The sequence below is a fragment of the Staurois parvus genome, unplaced genomic scaffold, assembly GCF_062004578.1.
Source record: "Staurois parvus isolate SC_StPar_1 unplaced genomic scaffold, SC_StPar_1.0 ptg000218l, whole genome shotgun sequence".
Taxonomy (NCBI): Eukaryota; Metazoa; Chordata; class Amphibia; order Anura; family Ranidae; genus Staurois; species Staurois parvus.
Window position 1 is genome coordinate 3,997,743 of NW_028318014.1, and position 23,993 is coordinate 4,021,735.

Genomic DNA, 23,993 nt, shown 5'->3' on the forward strand with positions numbered 1-23,993 from the left:
GAAGTCTTCTCTTGATTGCAGACTTTGACAATGATACACCCACCTCCTGGAGAGTGTCCTTCTCGTGTCCGGATGTTGTGAATGGGTTTTTCTTTACCATAGAGAGGATCCTGCAATCATCCACCACTGTTGTCTTCCGTGGACGTCCATGCCTTTTTATGTTGCTGAGCTCACCAGTGCATTTTTCTTTCCTCAGAATGTACCAAACTGTTGGTTTGGCCACTCCTAATGTTGCTGCTTATCTCTTTGATGGATTTGTTTTGTTTTTGAAACCTTACAATGGCCTGTTTCACTTGCATGGACAGCTCATTTGAACGCATGATGTAGGTTCACAGAAAATGATTCCAAATGCAAATACTACACTTAGAATCAACTCCAGACCTTTGACCTGCTTAATTGATGAAGAAATAACAAAAGAGTAGCCCACACCTGGCCATGAAACAGCTTTTGATTCAATTGTCCAATTACTTTTGGTCTATTGAAAAAGGGGGGATGGCTACACTTTAAGAGCTGTAATTCCTAAACCCTTCCTCCAATTTGGATGTGCATACCCTCAAATTAAACCTGAAGGTGTGCACTTTCAGCCCATAGCCATTACAGTTGTGGCCAAAATTATTCAACCCCCACTGAAATTGAGTGTTTTGGCCAGTTTGACATTGCTTTTGATCATTCAGTCATCTTGCTTACATTTACATTAAAGAGGCACTTGTAGGTCAGACAAATATAACATAACAGTTATAATGAAATAACCACAAATGTCTTTTCTGTGCTCACAGCATTATCAGTTTTATTCAACCCCCAAGTGACATTCAATCTTAGTACTTAGTACAGCATCCTTTTACAGTTATAACAGCTTTTAAACGTGAAGCATAGCTTGACACAAGTGTCTTGCAGCGATCTACGGGTATCTTCGCCCATTCTTCATGGGCAAAGGCCTCCAGTTCAGTCACATTCTTAGGCTTGCGCACTGCAACTGCTTTCTTTAAGTCCCACCAGAGGTTCTCAATCGGATTTAAGTCTGGTGACTGCGATGGCCACTCCAAAATGTTCCAGCCTTTCCTCTGCAACCATGCTCTAGTGGACTTGGAGGTATGCTTGGGATCATTGTCCTGTTGAAAGGTCCAACGTCTCCCAAGCCTCAGGTGTGTGACGGACTGCATCACGTTTCCATCCAATATCTCCTGGTACTGAAGAGAATTCATGGTACCTTGCACACGCTGAAGCTTCCCTGTACCTGCAGAAGCAAAACAGCCCCAAAGCATGATTGACCCTCCACCATGCTTCACAGTAGGCAAGGTGTTCTTTTCATCATAGGCCTTGTTCTTCCTCCTCCAAACATAGCGTTGATCCATGGGCCCAAACAGTTCTAATTTTGTTTCATCAGTCCACAGAACACTATCCCACAACTTTTGTGGTTTGTCCACATGGCTTTTGGCATACTGCAGTCGACTCTTCTTATTCTTTGGAGACAGCAAGGGGGTACGCCTGGGAGTTCTGGCACGGAGGCCTTCATTACGCAGTGTGCGTCTTATTGTCTGGGCTGAAACTTCTGTACCCACATCTGACAAATCTTTTCTCAGTTCCTCAGCAGTCACACGGGGACTTCTCTCCACTCTACGCTTCAGGTAGCGCACAGCAGTCGAAGTCAGCATCTTCTTTCTGCCACGACCAGGTAGCGTTTCAACAGTGCCCTTTGCCTTGAATTTGCGAATGATGCTTCCTAAGGTGTCTCTTGGTATGTTTAACATCTTTGCAATCTTCTTATAGCCATTGCCCTTCCTGTGAAGAGAAATCACCTCTTCTCTTGTCTTCCTGGACCATTCTCTTGCCTTCACCATGTTTGTAACCACACCAGTAAATGTCTAGAAGGAGCTGAGTATCACAGTCATTTTAAAGCTGCCTAATTGGTGCTTATTATGCTTGATTGCTGCTCGGTGACATCCACAGGTGTTTTCAATACCTGATGGAAAGCACCTGTATGAACCTCTGTTCTTCAGAGTGGTAGTCTTTAAGGGGTTGAATAATTGTGGCAATGAAGAAACCACATAAGAACCATTTACTACTGTATTACATAAACAATTGATGTCATTTTAGTTGCATTTGGGTAGTTACAACGTCCTTGTAGGATTTGATTCTGAATACAATTCCAAATGTACACTATAGTCCCTAAACCCCTTTACAGCATTGGGGGTTGAATAATTTTGGCCACAACTGTATATAACTATAGCTTTGGTAAATAACTGAAAAAAACTAAATTTGTGCCTGTGTCCAAATGTATATGGACCTAACTGTGTGTGGTGCAGCTCGCCACCAATACAGTCACTGGCTATACAACAGGGCCTGCACACTGTTGCACCAATACTAACAAAGAAGCGCAATTACAATTCAGTGAGTGTCCTGGTACAAAATCTAATACATCCCATCTAAACACCTTCAATTCAGCCACTGAGATGATATATTTTAATAAAGCATAAATAAGCAGCAGTCATGGTTTGTACTTAATGGACTAAGAAGGTCTTGCACCTGCTGTTCCTCCTGTAAATAAAGTCTAGTAACTATTGATGCAGACTAAATAAAGGAAGAAAAAAGTGCTTACCGTTACTTCTGGACCTGTGTAGGCAGGAGACTCCGGTACATTAAACTCGGGGCCTTCTAGAGTACCCATTAATTCATCTAAAGCTGTGTCCATACCAGCCTAAGGATATGTCAAAGAGAAATTATTGGTACATACTATTGCATTAACAGCTGTTATTTATTATACTATTTTGCTCATTGTTATAGCACTAACATGTTTCCATGATAATTCAGATTTTCATTTTTTTGTTTGATTAAAGCTAAAGTCCTGGCAAACCGTTAAATCAACATATATAATACATATATGGGAGTATTTTTTCCTCTACAAGGTTTGTATTTCTTTCCAGCTAGTCATGAAATATACACAGCCCTGCCAGAGGGCAGAACAAGTTTTGTGAGCTGACTTTTACCTGCTGCAACTATACAAGTCATCTCCCTGCCTCCAGCCTTTAATTGGAAAATAAGGGCGCAGCATCAGATCCATGACCTAACATCTCTACTAATAAGTTGATGCATAAGTCGATAGAATCTGAGAACTAACATATACAACATCAAAATTTTTAAACATATTGCAGTTTGGTGTGCAATATTTCTCATATTGAATTGCCTGATGAAAATAATTACTCATCCTATATTATGATATAAATCCTTGGCAAAAACTAAATATGTGAAGCTGTTACAAACATTAAAAGACAGCAGCTGGGCATGATCAATCTTTTTTTAATGAAAAAATATTGCAAGTTTGTATCAGGTGAACTTGCATGTTTGTACATAATAAGAAGATAGGTGTTGTGTCTTGCAGTAAATAATAATAATTGGCTAGTCCACCTCAAAACATGCTTGGCCATGAAGAGCTGTCTATGGTGGAGATGGCTATAACCATATGAGCATTGCCAATCTGACTAAAAATATTTGGAACAGGCAAATATTCCTTTATGTCTGTAAGCACCTTTAGGCATTAATAAAACTGAACACAACCAAGTAACGATCTCACCTCCTTCCCCTACAATTAGATAGCAGCAGATACAAACTACATCACCGACCTAATATCCAAGTACCACCCCCCACGCACTCTCCGCTCCTCGCAAGACCTCCTTCTCTCTAGTTCCCTAGTCTCCTCCTCCCATGCCCGCCTCCAGGACTTCTCCAGGGCGTCAATCATACTCTGGAACTCCCTACCCCAATCTCTCAGACTATCACCTACTCTCCTCTTCTTTAGGCGCACCCTGAAAACCCACTTCCTTAGGGAAGCCTACCCCACCCCCTGCTAATTCCCGACCTCCTCCACTCTTCCTACCACTCCATCCCCCACAGCTATTTCCTCCTGTACCACTATCCCCTCCCTCCTAGAATGTAAGCTCCAAGGAGCAGAGCCCTCGAACCCCTCGGGTATCGCATTGTATTGTTATTGTACTGTCGCATGTTCTGTCTCCCATTGTAATGTACAGTGCTGAGCGAACTGTTGGCGCTTTATAAATACTGTATAATAATAATAATAACAACTAGATAAGCTACAATTTCTGGGGAAATTGTGTGAAGTGTTCTTGCCTCCACCAGTAGTCTACAACTGGAGTGGGCGGAGTAACTGGGTGGAGTGGCTTGAGTCACTCTGCTGCCTGCTCACACACCTGGGTTCCTTTGGCAACTCACTCTACAGCAAGGGCTGAGAAGAGCAGTTAAAAACAAACTGCTCCAACTTGCTCACTTCACTGGTGGTTGCCATCTTCAAACGGTTGTAGTTTAAAATTATAAATCCTACACCAAAAAGCTTTATATTGTGAGAATCACAAGACCCAGACCTACATTTTGATGCATAGTATGTCGCTGAAATATTAAAAATGAAGGCACAATCGCAGTTTAGAAATTGCCCTTCAAATTTGAGGTGGCTAGAGTGGAGTTTCAATTAATGTCAATGGGCGGCGTGAGTTGCAAACTGGTCATATTGTGAAAATTATCAAGACTATGGCTTAGCCGTGGACATTTTTAGTAGCAGCAGGGATAGCTGAATGTTTTGATATAAGATTTGTGTAGGTGGGCTTGAAAATGAGGGAGTGATGGCAATTTAGAAATCATGTCCTGATTTGTCAGCTCCCACCCTAGTTTTGAACATTCCGCCACTCATTCCTACGGGACCAATTTCACCATAAAAACGTCGATATTTCGTGAACCATTCGGGAACAATCCGCACGTTTCGGTATATTACTGTCTATGCAATGTAAAAACTGTGGGAGGAGTTAGGGTGGTAAATTTGGCTATAATAATAAGAATATATATGTGAGATAACAGTAAGTGGTCATGCCATGCAAGAACTAATCATGCTAAAACCGCAGTTAACATGTAGCTCTATGGGGAACAACAATTTTTTTTTTTATTTACAAGAGGGACCACACATATCCTGATTTTTCTTAATACTTCCAGCCCATTTGTTGCAGCCCAATCTCAACGTCTTTTGCAATACAAACTAGTTCTATAGATTTACTGTAGATAGGTAGGCAGTTTGATCGCAGGGTACTTACAGAGGGTGCTGTGGCAGCCTGTACAGAGGTTGCAAATGAAGGTAAGACAACATCTGCTTTCACTTGTTTGTCTTTTGTAGTGTCCTTAATGGACAAGGAAAAAGTAAGTAAAGAGCTCAGTGATACAGAAGATCATTAGGTATAATATCATAAGCACATTAAAATGGTACTATAAGCCTAAGCAAATAGGTTATTGTAGTAATATTATTTAAATTGGTTTGCTATATGTTACTGCAGTGTACAACTAACCACTATATTTAACATTTTTGCTACTGAATAAACTTATTAGCATAAAGATAGCATAAAGAGATACATCTCTATGACTTACTTTGGGTGCAACAGCAGCAGGAGGAGCAGAGGGCTGGGCAGGTGAAGGAGGAGAAAATTCAAAATCCTTTGACAATTCATCTAATACATCACTGTCAGTCAGTGCTGGCTGCAATATGTAACATATGAACATTACATTATTATTTAATTTCTTTATTGTAGTGTATTAAATATGAACTGAATGTCTGAATTTATAGATGAAAGATATGTCATACATCTGTATAGATTAACATTTTGTCTACTTTAAACACCTAACAGTCTGCATCAATAAAAGGAAATATGATAAGTACCGTATTTTCCGGCGTATAAGACGACTGGGCGTATAAGACGACCCCCCTACTTTTCCTGTTAAAATGTAGTGTTTGGGCTATACTCGCCGTATAAGACTACCCCTCTTCCAATGCACACCAGTGGGAAGAATCGTGCCCCATCATTAGTATCAGTGGGAGGAATAGTGCCCAGTCATTGGTGTCAGTGGGAGGAATAGCACCCCATCATTGGTGTCAGTGGGAGGAATAGCACCCCATCATTGGTGTCAGTGGGAGGAATAGTGTCCCATCATTGGTGTCAGTGGGAGGAATAGCACCCCATCATTGGCGTCAGTGGGAGGAATAGCACCCCATCATTGGTGTCAGTGGGAGGAATAGTGTCCCATCATTGGTGTCAGTGGGAGGAATAGCACCCCATCATTGGTGTCAGTGGAAGGAATAGTGCCCCATCATTGGTATCAGTGGGAGGAATAGTGCCCCATCATTGGTGTCAGTGGGAGGAATAGCACCCCATCATTGGCGTCAGTAGGAGGAATAGTGCCCCATCATTGGTGTCAGTGGGGGGAATAGTGTCCCATCATTGGTGTCAGTGGGGGGTGGAATAGTGCCCTATCGTTGGTGTCAGTGGGGGGGGAATAGTGTCCCATCGTTGGTGTCAGTGGGGGGGGGGGGAAGTGCCCCATCGTCGGTGTCAGTGGGAGGAATAATGCCCCATCATTGGTATCAGTGACACCAATGATGAGGCACTATTCCTCCCAGTGACACTTGCTGACCCCTGTTCCAGTATGGTGCTGCTGCAGCAAGCATATATGGTTGCAGCAGCACCTGTGCACGGCACACTTACCTTCACTTGATTTTTGCGGGGCCGCTTGGCTCCGCCTCCTCCCCGGTGATTGGCCGCCTGTGTGCCTTTCCCGAGCTACAGTTCTGGCGGCCAATCACCGGTGAGGAGGCGGAGCCGAGCAGCCGCACGAACATCCAGTGGCCGAACTGAAGGAAGAGCAGCTGCACTTCCTGGACCGGATCGTCGTGGGACCGGAGCCAGGTAAGAAACAGAAGCCCCTGCCCACCCCTGTACTTAGTTTCACTTCAGCTGGAAGGGGGGGGGGGGCGGCGGCGGCACTGCACCGCCCCCCTAAAAAGTGTCAGCATGCCGTATAAGACGACCCCCGACTTTTGAGAAGATTTTCAAGGGTCAAAAAGTCGTCTTATACGCCGGAAAATACGGTAGACAGTTTCCTCTAAACAAAAATATTGTACCTGATCTTTTAATTCATATCTTGACTTTGCACTGTTTAGCATTAAAATAAACCGATAAAAATAAACAGATAGATGCAAACTAGATACAATGACTTGCTACTTATTTTGACTTACATAAAAATCTATTGCTGCAGAAAACCACAGGAGTCCCTAAAACCAGGATGAGCCTACAGAGCATTACTGACAATATATCCTAAAATCAAATTTGGGTTTCTGCATAGCCAACATAAGCTTAGGGCAGCAGGGCTGCCAGGGGAGCATATATCCACCCATATAACACATTGTTCACTGTCAAGAATACATTCCTTTGTAAAATAAGTACAATTTAGTCCAGTGTGGTCTAAAGGAATCCTTAGTGTTGATGTAACTGCATGCATTGTACATTTTTCTTGGTGGAATAATGTGCTGTCTCATTACAGTTCACCACTTTGAGTCTGTACACCTAGAAACAAACTGCTGGCAAATTCGATTGACATTATGCCTTACACTTTAAACAGCATGTAAGTTCTAGCAATGACAGCTTATTTACTCCTTTTTGGTCTGTTAAATATAACAGTAAATGTGTTTGGCTATATCTGTTCAACAAGTGCAAAAATACCTGTTGATCCAGCCAGAAATCCAGTGCTGTCCTGTGTTTGCACTACAGTTTTATCTGAAGCACTGTTAAGAGCCTCAACAAGTTTTTGTATGTGAACTACAAAACTCTTCCCTAGGTATGAAGAGGTGTTCTGTAGTTCTAACACACTTCCTATCTTGTTCCTCTAAACTTAGAAAAGAATGTGTGTTACTTGCTGGATTGCCCATGTGAAATTCAAGTGAAAAAAAAGTCTGGAAAAAAAAACTAAAGCAGTCACCCCATCTAAGGATTGGTAAGCTGAAACTTATTAACTTATTTGTTCCTGGGTTTATATACACTATTTGGACACCAGTTCTAGGTGCATTGACTGTATACCTTACCATCTCCGCATCAAGCCTCAGGGTATCAAGCAGTTTTAACATTCAATACTAAGGGCGTAGACTCTGAAGAAAAGTTGCTTCATCCACATGGCAATGCTGGAGCGAGAATCAGGAAGCCCTTCATGAGGGCACACAGGCTGAATAAAGAGGGTCTTAGTCTTGCAATCCAAGACTGTGACTGCCAGGTAGACCCTGACAGCCTTGACTACATCCAGACAATGTAGGGCAATTTCCTTGTCATGTTTTCGGGCAGGGCATAGGGAAAGGAGAATGATGTCCCAACGAAGGTGGAAAGAAGTGACCACCTTAGGTAAGAAGGCTTTGGTCTCAAACCCACTTTGTTTTTCTGCAAAACAAGAAAGATCTGCCAACTCAGAAACATGCCTAACAGATGTAATGGCCACGAAGAGGGCAACTTTATGAGTGAGGTCTCCCCATCGAATGTCTCTAAACAGTTCAAAGGGGGATCTCTAAACAACAGTGAGCACTTGGTTAAAATCCCAGGTGACACAGGTCATCAAATTGGGGGAGTTACATGAGCAACTCCCTAAGAAAAGTCTTAAAGTGAAACTCCAGTATGGTTCTAACTAAACTGCTCCCTCTATCTTCCAAACACCTTTAATAAGTACCCTGTGGAAGAAAAATCTGTATACCTACGTGTTTTCAGGCTGCTCCAGTACATTCACAAGATTGGCTCCCTTGTGTCAATTTCTACAACTAATGGTCCAGAAAACTAGAGCCTATTTAAATTATACAAAACATCTCATACAACTCTTGAATAAGATGCAGTTGGAACAGGAGAATGTGCTGCTTGCCACAGCAGATGTGTCCTCGCTGTAAACTTATATTAATCATACTGAGGCTAGTTGGCCATGGATCATTGGAGTGATATGGGGAATATTCAGAAAAAATTTGTGCGACAATGTTTGGAATATGGTTTAAAACACAACTATTTTTGGTATAATGATAATTATTAAACAAATAAGGGGAATTGCTATGGAGGCAAAGTTTGCACCCAGTGTAGCCAATCTCTTTATGGCCCAATGGAAAGAGATGATGGTTTATTCAAATCCCCCTGAGGAACTTCTGTTGTATAAAAGGATTCACTGATGATTTGATAATTATTTGTGCAGGCGATGAAAAAAGTTTGAAATGATTCCTCGATCAAATGAATAATAACAATAAAAATATTCAACTGGTTTCTGAATGGCATAACCAAAAAATTAACTTCCTGGGTTTGGAGATAATAGTTCAAAGTAGAATGCTAACCACTAGGATTCACTTTAAATTGGTGGATTGAAATAGTTATATATCCACTGATAGTTGTCACCATTCACCTTGGTTGACTCTTGGTTAAAATCCCCAAGGGTCAGTTGGCATGTTTCTGAAGAGACTGTACCGATCTGAAAGACTATGAGAAGCAAGCTCACCTTTTCGGCCAACGATTTATTGAGAGAGGTTATGAGAAGACTTTTGTGGCGAATAAGATCAATGAGGTTGCCAAATTAGAGAGAGACAATCTACTGAATGATAACACGAGAGTGAAAGATGAGACCATCTCAGATATCCCTATTATAATGGATTTAAAACATAGAGCGGTGGAGAAAATCTTTCAGAAGCATTGGTCAATCCTTAAAGAAATTTTACCAACACAGCCGAGATTTATCTATAGAAAAACTCCTACTCTACGAGATAGATTGGTCAGAAATTTTATTGAACCACCTAAAACTAAGAAAGCATGGACATTTTGTGATGGGAAAGGTTTTTATCCCTGCAAAAGGTACTATGCGTGTTTGAACATAAAACAGAATAATAAAAAACAAGATACCTTCATTTCTACATTAAATGGTAGGGAATTCCCAATACGAGATTTTATATCATATAGGACGGAGGGTGTGGTGTACGCCCTCCAACGCTCATGTGGTTTACAATATGAAGGCCGTACTAAAAGACCTCTGTGGAAAAGTGTGAAGGAGCATGTTAAAAATATTCAGAAGGGTTTAAGAAAACACAGTGTCTAAACATCACAGTAAAAATCCAGCCTCTCTAAAATTTGGGGGGACAGAGAACTATAAACCCCACTGGAGAGAGAGCAATAGGATCATGAAATTAAGTCAACTTGAATCGAAGTGGATTTTTTAAATGGATACTATGACCCCAAAAGGGCATAATATTGAGTTCAATCTAAATTGCTTTATCAGTGATTATTAGTGCCCTATTAACATGGGAAAGCCCCTTTTTTTCTTCTCCTTTTCCCCCTTTTTTATACTCTGAAATGTGCTCTTCCCCTTTCTTTCTCTTTTTTCTTTCCCTTTTTTGGTGCAATATCACCTCTACACACTAGATGGGAGGTATATAATATTTTAATGATATGTTTACATATATCCTAAGTGCAATATCTTTAGTTGAGACTAGATGGAGCATTTTTTTATTTATCTATTCATTGCAATATATTGTTACTAAGGAGTTATTTATTTTCTGTTTTATATATATTTTTAACATTTTATGCAATATATTTGCCAATTGTATATAGCATAGCAGTGTTTATATCTCTGCTCTATTAATGCCGGTGTTAGGAGCTTTGTTTCCGATCACCATGGTTACCTGTTAACCCATTTGGGGCTCTATTTAAATGGACGCACGTCACAGGGCTCCTTACCCTGAGGAAGTCACGTGACCAGTGACGCAATGCATCGGGCGGAGCTTAGTAACGTCACTTTCAGTATTGCGCAAACGGGGAAGTGTGAGAGGAACCATTTTTGTCAATGGAGTTACATGTCTTCGCTGTTTTGCACTTTGTGAGTGGATTTTAATAGCTTAATAAAGGAAATCTTTTTTATGGGGTTGCACTATGATTTGTGCTTTTTTCCCCTGAGCATTTACCATCTGGGTGGGAAGCTGAAATCCAGTCTCTTAAAGGGCCAGTAGCAAGGAAATAGCTACTAAGGGATAGCGGTGGACAAGCAAAATATTTACCAACATTTATAGTGCTTATGACCTATATATATGGGTCAAGGAAAAAGGTGAGCGCATGGCACTCATTGGTGATGAGAAGCATTTTTGTATATGTTGGATAAAGTGAACACTTTACAACACTGTTGTGGAGCACAATGTGTTTTGCTGTAATGTGAGCACATATGTTTTGTGCACTCAGCCATTTGCTTTAATTTAAACGGTGTTGCACTACGATATATATTTTTTGTTTTTTATATACATGTTTTTGGAGTCGTGATTGAGTGAAGAAATTTTGGATTCATCGCCACATGAAAGGATTCACTCCTGTAAAAACGCATTTGACCCATTATAATTTGTAGGTCAAACTTAAAGGTGAGCAGGGAGAGTATCTTGGGCACAAGCACGTCTTCTGGAAAGTGATTGTTAAACACAAATTTGGACATTCTGTGATTTGGGAGTTGGACTTTTATTGTAGTGTGGATTTATTTTGCATGGGATTACTTGAGGATTATTTTATTTCATTTATATGTGTCTGGATGAGGAGTTAGCACAATACACATTCTTGGTTTATACAATAAAGTACATTGTTATTCATCCTTGTACACAAAATTTCCAACTTATAGCCAAAGAGGCTGAAAGTGCATGTTTCTGAAATAACTTAAATAAGCCCCCAACAGGATCCTCACATACAGAGCCTCCTCATCCAAGGCAGGGGAAAAGTTCTCAGCACCCGTGGGCCTGAAGGTTCAATCCTGTCAGCTTCAGCCGTCTGAAAGGGAGGAGGGGACCTACCTATCAACCCATGGTCTCGACCTCCTTTCCAAGACAGCCGAAAGGCCAAAAACAGATGAGAAAGAGAAAGGCAAGTAATAGGGGGTCAGAAAGAAAAGAAAGGAAAAGGAAAAGACAGTGAGCCTCCTCTGGGGCCCAGATAGGTTATCTGTGAACCTGGCTAAGAAGGCCCTGTATGGTAAGTAATCCAAGTTTCATAAATTCTTTCAAATTCAGATATCTTGTCCTGCAGAATGGCAGAGAGGCGTTCATTCAACATTATCCTGGACAAATTAGTTTTCACAAGATCAAAAGGGATCACGGGGGAGATATCCAATATCTCGCAATCGTGATCCCAGCCACTATCAAAATCAATGTTATGAGGCATTGAGATGGTCTCGGGGCCCCTTACACAGGACAGCCCAGTAGAGCCTGTCACTGGGATTTAATTAAAATAGTCCCTGTAAGGGAATAAAGAAGATAGCTACTGACTTTTAATACACACACACTCATCTGTCCCAGGGTCCAGTGATGTGCTCATCCGCACTGTCCCTTCTCTCCCCGGAGGCGGCATCTCAACTGTGGGCACCAGGCTGTGACAGTTTGTGGACTTATAACCTTGAGATTGTCCATGCTTTTCCACAATTTTTGTTCTCAAATCCTCAGACAATTCTCTGCTGCTCTGTAGGGGTGCCAGTATTTTTGGCCATGCCTATATTTGGTGTATTATTAAATATTATACAATTATTGGAATTACTTTTTGATGTTTAATAGATTTATTTTTTATGAGGTTGGTGAAATAGAGCATAAGAGATTAAGGACTGGGTTAGCGCAGCACTTATTAATATCGAAGATCCACCATGTTAGAAGAGCGCTTTGTCTTGCTGAACAGACACATTGGGTATTCCATGTCATGAATATGTTGGATTGAAGATGTCTGAAGTGAAACTGGGTAAAGTGAACTGCCTTAAAGAAGGCTACTATCAGGCTCAGAACCTCATGCAAAAGTGAACTGACGGGTGCTGTTTTGACCTGAAGATCCTCATGTGGGATCTCTTAAGGTAAGCAACTTCTGAAGAAAAAAAGATTCTGTTTTGGTTCCAACTTTTGTGAACATTCGGGGCGCAAACGAGAGCCTGAATGATAGAGCTACAAATTGGAAGTGCTGGTCTCCCACAGCAAATCACATAAATTGTTTGTGCGGTGGAAAGATAGGCATCTTGTATGTCTACTAATGCTGAAAATTCCCCTTGTTTGAGAGAAGCAATGAAGGATCCCATTGATTCTATCCAGAATTTTGGTATTCAAAGAAATCTGTTAAGACCCTGTTTACACAGTTGGCTTGTGTTTTACCACACTGAATGAATGCATGTCACTGCTAGGACACACAATGTGTATGTCTATGTGTCCTAGTCACATTGTGGCACACCCAGGAGGTGCGATGCAGTAAGTTATGATAAAATGTAGACATGCTGCATTTTATCGCAGCATACAAGCAGGACTGCATGTCACTGTACAGCAGGGCAAAGCGCCATGCTGCTGTACAGTGACAAGAATGATGTGTCGCTTTTGTGCACTTTAAATAAAGATGGCACAAAAAAAACAGGGAGCTGTATGATGCCCTGAAACATGCATCACACCGTCCCCTACTACTCACTTATTGCAGCTGCAGTGGACAGTTGTCCAGGGCAGTGTGAATGGACCCTTAGAGCTTTTAAGTCCAGTATGGAGTGGAAGCCCCCATCTGGTTTTGGAACTGTGAACAGGTTTGACTTGAAAGCGTGGAAACATCCTTCTAAAGGAACTGGTACAACCACTTCTTGTGCCCAAAGTTGGTGCAAGGTGGTCACTAAATCTGCTTTCTTTTGGTCTGAAGCTGACAAATTGGAAGGCAAAAAGCGGACAGGTAAAAGAGATAGAAACTAATTTCATATCCCTTTAAAATTACAGATTGGGCCAAGAGGTCCAAGACGTCTTGGATTCAGATTGGAAACCACCCCCCCTCACACACACACACACACATACTGTGTGACTTGCTGACTAGAGGTTGTAGATGTAAGAGTGAGTATGAGACTATGGCTTTTTCTTATGAAAAGATTCCCCAAATAGGTGTTCACCATCAATAGGCATGCTTTGAAGACACGGTTTACAAGGAGATTCAGTAGGTCAAACTTTTAACCACAAAATCCTGTGCAGAGGTATGGAACATTCTGGAGACTTGGTGAATTACATTTTGTAAAGCGACAACACAAAACAATAATGCTGAGGGTATCAGCTGCAATTGTTCTAGAAAGCAGGGTCCTCAAAGACAGGGAACAACCTGCATGGGCAAAGAAGGCCTTTAAGAGGGCTTCCAGAGCCCTATCTACAAAATCCTTAAAAGAGGAACAGCCTCCATAGGAACTGTAAAGTGTTTATTGATAACTGAAATGGCAGGATCCACTGCTGGAACAGTCAGTTTCTTCTTAAATTCCTTTTTAATAAGCAGAGAGCTTGTAGCGCCATCATCCTAGGATGCTTCCAGTGGCTCCAATCTGACAGATGAACGAACGCTGCTTTAACCAGTCCAGTGAGTCAAGTGTATAAGATGGCCTCAGCCGCTACTCAGGTTACACCCTCTGACACAGTACAGTACAGTATATTTGACATGAATCCATAGCTAGTACCTTGTACCTATGCAGGCGAAGCAATGATCTCTGCGTTCACTGCTAGAAAATCAGGGCCCCCCATAATATGGTAAGAGGTTCTGCCAGGAGTGAAAGAAGGTTAGGGGAATAGAGAACATGTAGTGTTTCTGCTCTCTGGAAACCAAATGTTCTGGAAGCATTGAGTGTTTTACAAAGAATTCAAACATACTGGAAGAGACATCTGCTTTTTGAGACAGCCACATGGTGCGTGCTTGAGGGGGAGCTAGAATCAAATTTTTTGCTAGTGTTTTATCACCTGAAGGTAGCCTGCATATAACCCATGGTTTAAGAATACAAGTCACATGCTTCATAATTAAAGTATTGGAAATTTGCAAACTACAGATGCCTAGGTTTGAGGCTCTTGGAATACCATGTATTCATGGATTTGAAGTTGGATAGATCAGAACCTCACAGGCCCTAATTTGCATTTATCTGCATATTTCTACTAAATACCTGATGTAACACAAACATACAATACCAACACATTTCCAATAGACATGGTGAAAAATGTAATATTGTATACCTCAAGGTTCTCTGCTGCAGGTAGTATAGGTTTACCATGATCTTTCCCCTATGAAATGCAATGTACATTATTAAAAGGCAAAAAGAACACAGACATACATCTGGTCTGTCATTACATGTTTATTTGGGGAAAGCAGCATATACTCACATCAAGCAAATGTCTGTATTCTGGAGGTATTGTCGAATCTCTCTTACCAAGTTCCTCCAGGTATGTTGATGTAACATGTTCCTGGCAATAAAAAGTTCAGAGTTCGTTATTTAAAGTGTACCCAAGGCAGACTTTTTTTTATTGAGGAACGAAAGCATCTAATCCATCTAAGCAGGTTAGATCACAGTGACCTATGCAATTTTTGACCAGAAAGTGCAGGTACACTTTCAGCCCAACACCAACCTCTCTCCCTGCCCCAGTACCTCATTTTACTTTCTCCATCCCCCTTGCAGCATAGCTGCACCTCCATTAAAAAAAAATACTTACCTTTCCCCAGCAGTCTTTGGTCCAGTCATGCTGATATCTTGTGTCATCCTCTTATTCTACTGTCCTAACTGGTGGAATAGTCTTGAATGCTGTAGCATTCTCCAGCAATTCCAAGGTGACTGGATTATAACCTTGGCTCACAGAAGGTTTATTGAACAATGGTGGGCATCATTCATCCAGGAAGAGCAGCACCATCTAGTGGCACAGAAGACTTACTGCAGAGGTCAGCACGGTAAACAGTGCAGCAAAAGTTGCATTTTTGGTATTTAAAAGCAGAACTTCATGAAGTTGTTTTTCCCATGCAGTGGGGCTGTGCCCAAACTGCATGGGTTAACTGCTCGCTTTGTCCAGAGGCACAAAGGGTATACTTACCCGATCCTCCGTAAAACAGCGCTCCCCCACATCCAGTGGTGGACTGTTCCTGCCGTCCTCACATCCAGAGCCAGTCTATGGGCGTGATGACGTTAGGAACAGTCCACGCACAAGACCACTAGCATGCGGCAGGCAGGTGTGGCAGGGACCGATCGGCGAATTAGGCAAGTATATCTCCGCTCTCCTCATCCCTAGACAAAAACGAGCAGTTAAGACATGCAGCACGGGCACAGCCCCACACATTGGAAAAAAACGTTTCCTGCAATTCTTCTTTAACATTTTATGGTGAACTGAATTTTTTATGCTAGAGTTTACATTCATCAGTATAATGAGGGGATTGTATTAATGAGGGGAATAGATGCGAATAGCAACCAATCAGCTTTAATCTTTCATTTTTAAACCTTGAAGCAGACTTAAAATCCCACTTTTAAAAACTGCAAAAAGGAGGGCTCTTTATTGCAGAAGAGACATGCAATGTTTCTTCTGCAACAAAAGAAACCTACCTGCCTGCTTGCATTCTTCTATGGAATGTGCACTGAACAGAGCAAGCGCAGCTAAATTTAGATTTCATTACAGCGACTGTGTGTCGGGATTATTGCACTTCTGCACATGCGCAGGAGCGATGTCATCCTGCACTGGTCAATCAAGATGGCCGCAGCCCGACACCCGGAAGAATGCAGGTAGAAAATGCCAGTGCCAGAAAGGACGTTAGACCGTTGAAAGGAGGTAAGAGTTTAGCTTCACTTTAACTGAACAAGCTGAAGATAGAAGCCAATTGGTTGCCATGCACAGCTGCTCCAAATCTGTCTGGTCCAGTTTTGATAAATTCCCCTTTTGCATTTTTGGTCATTCTGTGGGATATCAAGGAAATGTTGCACTGTAAATTTTAGACTTCAGGTCCAGTGCTAAAATCCCCAGAAATCATATGTAATTCACTTAAGTCTGAAAGATAAATTCCAGTTAGTTACTATAGATCACTGCCCTGTTCTTTAAATATGTAGTCTCTTTGTAGCCATTTCCTGTCCATATGCGTGACCTTCAATGATGACTGTGTGGCATTTCTCAAGGCAGGATTCCTGGTGTGATAACAGTGGACTATGCCTGCATAATGGGGTTTATTTACTAAAGCTGGAGAGTGCAAATCAGATTCACTTCTGTATAGAAACCAATCAGCTTACAGGTTTTATTGCCAAAGCTTAATTCAACAAGCTGAGGTTAAAAGCTGATTGGCTACCAGGCACAGGTGCACCAGACTCTGAGTGAACCAGCTTTAGTAAATTTTCACAAATATGACAAATCAGAAGCTCAATTGTGAGATAGGGACAGAGTGTTGTCACCCTATAGCAGGAAGTGCCTGGAGAAAAAACTTTATATCAGGTTCACCAGGTATAATTTTAAGGAAAGTTGCAGATTTACTAAAATTGACATTTACTTTCGAAACTGGATTAACATGTTAAAGCTTATATGAGATTGACCAGATTTACAAATGCTTTAGGTTTTTGGTAGAAGGTTGAACCTGTTAATGCAAGTTGAAAAATGTAAAGAGGGCAGACCTATACCTGACAATGGCATGTTCTAAGAGGTCTCCTTATCCTTGCCTGCATAGATGGACAACTAGCAACTGTCACAGTCTTTTTCAAATTCAGCCAACAGCAGAAGGTCTAATGCCCGGTACACACTAGAAGAAAATCGAATGAAAATTTTCGTATGAGGACCGATCGTCCGATAATCGGTTCGTTAGCACACAGCTTTTGAGAGCCGATCACGACAATATCCGAAGGGACAAGTGCAAATATTTTTCTCGTATGATACCAGATCGTACGATTTGTGTTTAATCAGTACAGTAGTCGTCTGAAAATACAATACAAATACAACGCAATACATGACATCATAGAATTTTCGTATCTTTAGTAACCTTTTCACTTTTGATGTGACTAGCAAGCGAAAAAAAACGGCCTATCTTTCGTCCGATATTCCCATCGTGTGTATGGGGCATTAGTGTTTAGTTATGTTGAGTATTTTCAACAATTATATGTTTTCCAGTGATCTGTTATATTGCTTTTAATTATCAGGCCCCATAAAGCAAAATGTAAATATATTTGTTATATGTTAAATTTTGTACATATTACCACCTTTAAGCTCACAGAAATCTTTTTTTTCAGACAAGCATTTGTGTTTGTTTAATATTCTGGTAAATGCTGCCAGAATCCTACCAACCCCTAACTGAGATCTCTGCATTAATTTCCAAGGTATGAACATTTATTGCAGCCATTATGAAGAGCTCCCCCTAAGCATGTATTTTTGATAGATCAATAATGTGTATGAGAAAGCGGTGACTTACTGTTACTTCTGGGCCTGTAAACTGGGGTGATTCGGGTACATTTGCTGGGGGACCCTCAAGTGTGCCCATAAGTGCATCTAAAGCTTCATCTGATGCGTTCTAAAGAGAAAAAACACAAGATCAAGATCTAAAAATAAGGGTGTATGCTGACATGCTATGAAAGCATCTGATACATATTAGCTCTATATAAAAGTGCAGGCTTCATTCACATATAAGCGAAATCTCTGCGATTCTTCCCATGATTTCAAAATGTGCTGTTAAAATGTGAAATCACTCATCAGCATGTTCAGGTGCCGTTCATTTCAATGGCACCTGAAAACGTGGGGTGATGTTGCCGTAGTTGCCATTGATTTTTTTCATACACAAAAATCACGCAAACAGAATCTCGTAATGTATTTCACCCAATAAGAAGTTCCAGAACTTCTTTTGGGCACCGCATGGCAACCGCAGCAAAATTGCCCTACGTTTTCAGGTGCCATTAAAATTAATAGCACGTAAAACACGCTGATGAGCGATTTCACATTTTAACAGCGCGTTTTGAAATTGCGGGCAGGATCGTGGCCCCCCGATTCAAAACGCCTATATGTGAACGGACTGTAAGGGAAATGTTGTCTGTGTTATTTATGTAAAATACAGTTAAACCCATATTTTCAACATATGTGATCTTTTTAGGCAACAGGCATTCCTCTGTCAATGTATCATTTTGTTTCGGCCTCTGGTAATTGGCACTGGGAGATCTCAGTGCTGTCAGCGTAGGTAAAGGTGGATAGGACAATTTTGGCCCTGATATAAATTATTTACAAAGGGGTCCATTTATAAGTTCTTTCACGATTCACAAAACTTTCACCCAGGATTCACATATTTTTCTAATTGGAAATAACAAAATACATGAAAGTCCTGAGTGAAAGTTGTGTGAAAAATTATGAAATGGCCTCCTAAAGGTTTGGGTTTTGTGTAAAACTTTTTGGCAGGTGTAGGATTAATAATCAGTGCTTCAACAGATGTTGGAATACTGTCTCGCATGTACTATTAAATATTCTGCTCATTGCTACCACAGCACTGGCGGGATCTTGATAAATATCGGGTACAAGAAGATGTTGCCATTGTGTCATTTTAGGAAACATTTGCAGACCCTAGCCCTTCCTATTTGCATCATAACTGCCTGCTCAAGCAATACATTTGCAGATTCGAAGTACTGTGATCTTCATACATTTCCTTTGTCTTTGTTTCCTCCTCAGCTGTCTTAGCATGCAGTATGACTCATGCAGGGTGTGGTTTTAGATTGAGAAATTCATTGTGAGATGTTCTGTACTGGAGACATGATTACTGATCTCGGCAGATAGGCTGATTTAATATCACACAAAGAGCTGTAATGCGCAGAAGCCAACATTAACAAATCAGGAAGCAGCTGTCATTAACAAGACTACACTAAAAAGCCTAAAGAATAATGGTCGCATTTCTGCTTAAATACCTTCTGCTAAAACTGTTATCCAAACATGAAAAGTAAAAAAAAAATATTATAAAAACACTAGTCTTGCTTTAGCCTGGCCAAATATGACAATCACTTGGCTGTATTCAGATATACACTCACCGGCCAATTTATTAGGTACAGCTGTTCAATTGCTTGGTAACACAAACTGCTAACAACCAATCACATGGCATCAACTCAATGCATTTAGGCATATAGACGTGGTGAAAACAACTTGCTGAAGTGCAAACTGAGCATCAGAATGGGGAAGAAAGGGGATTTAAGTGACTTTGAAAGTGGCATAGTTGTTGGTGCCAGACAGGCTGGTCTGAGTATCTCAAAAACTGCTGATCTACTGGGATTTTCACGCACAACCATCTCCAGGGTTTACAGAGAATGGTCCGAAAAAGAAAAAATATCCAGTTGTGTGGCTGAAAATGCCTTGTTGATGTCAGAGGAAAATGGGCAGACTGGTTGCTGTGACATTCAGATGGTAGAGTCAGAATTTTGCATAAACAACATGAAATCATGGATCCATCCTGCCTTGTATCAACGGTTCAGGCTAGTGGTGGTGTACTGGTGAGCAGAATATCTTCTTGGCACTAGCAAAGTGTACCTAATAAAGAGGCCAGTGAGTATATATACTGTAGTAGCAGCAGGCAGCCATCTGTGGGCCACTCTCAGAAGGAAGAAAAAAAATGATCGACTTATCAAAACCTTGCTGCATCTGCTTTCTTAAAAAAACATTAAAGTGGTTGTAAACCTCAGACATGAAATATCAAGAAAGCATGGATTTCTATAGTGTTTACTTGGCTCTTTCCAAATCACTAAATGTAATTTCTCTCTTGCACAGTGTGTAACTGCAGTTCTCTGTCCCCTGCTTTGTGAGCCTGTGAAAAATAATTTTAATCTCTGAGTTTTTCAGGATGTACAGGACAAATCGCTACAGATGAACAGGTACAACTTATTTAGGAAGATTGTTTCACCTCTGTGTCACCTGAGACAATCACTTCACTGGGTATAGGTAAAGGTTTACAACCACTTTAAGTTGACTTTGATGCTTCTGTTTTAACTGTACAATCTATCTGTGCACATACTGTAAGCTGTTCAGAGTCACCATAGTTAATCATACTGACAAAGTATATCTTTGTGTGGAAGCTCTGCTATGTTACACATCTTTCAGAACAGGACTATTGTCAAAAACAAGCTATGACCCTATAATCTTTAACACTAGAATGAGGCAGCAGCAAGTGTACTTAAACTCCAATGGGAATGCAGTTTTTTTGCTGCTTATGCACATATGAGTCACAAGTACTGTGCTAGTGATGCAAACCTAACTAGCAAAAATTAGCTTGCAAGGGGTAAATTAGGAGACTGATATTAAATGTAGTAATGGTTGTAGATGTTTTCCAGCATGCTACAAATATATACTGTATATTCTGTACAGTGAAGTTTACTTTTCCCAAAAAAAGGAATGATTTTTGAAGTAGTAACAATATTCTTACAGTAGACTGGGGCTGTGAATGTGCAGTAGGAGCTGTTGATGCCTTCGGTGCTTCTTTTTTCTGCCACAAAAAATAATTTATGATAAATGTTTAATGAAAGGCACTACAATGCAACACACACTACCATAAATACCTAATGTTTTCATATTCCTATGGTGGTCATCACTTTCAAACTGCTTATACCAAACAAGGGCCCTTGCCTTGTCACATTCAATCTATGATATGGTAATATGCTGACTTTGGCAGCGATGGTAAAAGCATTCTTTATTAAAACAGATCACTGTATGTATGCATGCATAGGTATCTGAAAGGCCTCTCTGTAGAACTAATACCTGTATAGTGCACAAGGGAATAATTATTTATTTGTGGATTTGGGTGGCAGTGCAAAGTTGTCAGCTTGCACACTCGCACATCGAAACAAGCCAACTGTAAAATAGTAATAGCTTTACATGCGCAGCAATGTATATAATACACCTTGTAAGAAAATTTCCAGTATATTACCCAATTTAAGAGAGCATACAAAAAACAATAAACAATATATAAAATTGGTAATGGTGACATGTCCTATGTCCCTTCTGGTTTTATCAGTTTTCTGTATTTTCTAGTATTTATTGAGTGTCATAGTGTTACGTGTTGAAAGAAATGTGTGTACTTGTCAATAATGACTTCTTGTTCCAAATTTCCATCCATCTTCTTAAAAATAAAAAACACATTAAGACTCACCTAGGTGGATGCAGCATCAGTCCGATGCTGCATCTGTCCCCGTCAGCTGAGAACTGAGCAATCAAACACTGCTGATCGCTCATTTCTGCCCTCCGCTTTGAGCAGAGTGTTGACTGTCAGTCACCGGCTCTCTGCTCTGCCCCTCCAGTTCTCACTGGAGCGCTGGGCTGTGAAGGGGGCAGGAGCAGCTGGTTCAGGCTCTCAGCGGCTCACTGAGAGGATGAGCCAACTGCTGGTCCAGGCATCTGAGTGGATCCTGACTTTAAAGTCAAGATCTTTTCTGACCTGGAGCGGCTGAGTGATGTCAGCTGACAGTGACCTTTAGCACGCGATCGGCCAAAAACAGGTCAAAGGAGTCCAGAATGGAATGGACTCCTGTGATCCCCTGGAGAAGTATAGCAAAAAATAACTTTGGCTATATTTCTTCATTAACAAAAATTACACTTTACACCATACAAAAGGAACAGCATCACTACCTCTTCTAGTTTTGGCTTCTTCTCATCAGGTGGAGCTGAACAGCTGACAAAATCAGATGACATTGCTGCAACAAGATCCTCATCATCCAAAGTCTATAAAAACAAAATGAGTAAATGCACAAAATGATGCAAATACTGCAGACAATTATTACACTTTCTTACTTTATGCAATGACAAAACCGTCAGCATTATAGTGATGTAACATACAAAAAGAAGGAAATAATAAAGCCATACATACAAAAACTAGTTAGAATAAACTTTTCCCAGGGAAAAGCAGAAAACAAAATATATTCATTTATTTGGGCAACTTTCACCATTTCATTTTTTATGTTTCCCTATTCCATTTAATTTTCTTTAAGTTAACTTAAACTATTTAAACATCTATCAACACGGGGATTGTCCAAGATAGCACTGAAAGCAGACATGTAGATATGAGGCCCCCGATTCCAGTCTTAATCCTGGCTTACCAGTCAGTGCAGGGTACCTTATGTTCAGCAGGAGCAATTCCCCTTCCAGTGCTGGGTGATGATTAGAGGCAGACATGCTGGCTCGATTTGTCACGCAGCTAATCCTGTGACTACTGAGGCCCTTTGCGGGCACTCCTGCCATTGCACCTGTGACAGAGACACAGACTGAGGGCCCAGAGCCTGCTTCCTCAGGGTCAGATAACTTTGACTCTCTCACGCAAGCTATCAATAGCTGCCAGACTGCTCTTACCACCAAGATAGATCATCTGCAAGCTGAAATCGACTTTATTTGCACGGGTCTTGATCAATTCAGGGAGCGCATAACAGAGGGCAAGCACAGAGTGTCCTACGTGGAAGATGTTCAGCGCGACCAGCGCGACCCTCCACATCCAATAGAACAAGGTTAAACACCTGAAATCCAGAGCTGAGGATGTGGAGAACTACAATTGACGCAACAACTGATGCATAATTGAGCTCCGAGGGCTCGGAAGGCTCTGGACCCACGACTTTTAGGGAAACGCTCCTGATATCGCTTCTGCCTAAAGCTAAATTCTTGCCTATTTTCTCCGTCAAGCTAGCATACTGCATGCCTGCAACCTGCAGCCCGTAAGGGGTGCCGCCACTCACATTGACCTTTAAACTTCTCCACTTCAGAGATTGCGATCTGGTGCTCCGTGAAGCCTGCAATCAGGGGGACCTGATGTATGAAAACACTAAGCTCCTCATATTCCCTGATTATTCCGTGGAGACACAGCATCAACAGAAATCCTTTGACCATGTTAGAGCTAAGCTCCGCGCTAAAAGGGTTGCAGTTTCCTAGTATGTTGTTTCCTGCCAAGCTGAGAATTCAAGATGGAAACCACATGCGTTTCTTCAAATCTCCTGAAGACATAGCTTCCTGGATTGAAACGGTTTGCAAGTAGTCTCATTCCCAGTGGGCTTTCCTGTATCTTTGTCTACCTGTCTGGAGAGCTCTGTGAGGCCTTCTATATTTTTTATTTTTTACAAGATCCTAGTGTACATTATTAGCCTGAATGCCTGCTGGGGTCTTTGCCATTGTGCCCTGTATTTGTGCACCCTCTGGGCAAACTTGGAATAATGTGGTAACCTGGCACAGCATCTGCAACTTGATCATTTTAGTGCTTAAACTCTCCACCGTGTTGGAAGTTGCTTGTACTATAGTTAATATTTAACTGCAACTGCTCAAGTAATGTGCCCGCGGTTTCACCAGAATACCTGCACCGAATTTATCCACCGAAATGCCTGTTGCGCTTTCTATATTTTTGCACACCTTGCGCACTGAGCCCCCTATGTGTGGCTTGAGAGCC

The 23,993-nt window shown here is 41.2% G+C and overlaps 1 protein-coding gene across 7 annotated transcripts in view; it reads right to left on the reverse strand.

The window, feature by feature from the left end:
- Positions 1-23,993, reverse strand: part of CAST (calpastatin) — a 227,658-nt gene that overhangs the window by 20,276 nt on the left and 183,389 nt on the right. For all 7 annotated transcript variants that reach the window (XM_089679129.1, XM_089679131.1, XM_089679132.1 and 4 more), the window contains 8 exons: positions 22,199-22,291; positions 21,000-21,059; positions 18,027-18,125; positions 14,987-15,067; positions 14,840-14,887; positions 5,419-5,526; positions 5,091-5,174; positions 2,597-2,695 (listed from right to left, as the gene is read on the reverse strand). In XM_089679129.1, the coding sequence (XP_089535255.1) occupies positions 2,597-2,695; positions 5,091-5,174; positions 5,419-5,526; positions 14,840-14,887; positions 14,987-15,067; positions 18,027-18,125; positions 21,000-21,059; positions 22,199-22,291 (672 nt within the window). The remainder of the gene's footprint in view (positions 1-2,596; positions 2,696-5,090; positions 5,175-5,418; positions 5,527-14,839; positions 14,888-14,986; positions 15,068-18,026; positions 18,126-20,999; positions 21,060-22,198; positions 22,292-23,993) is intronic.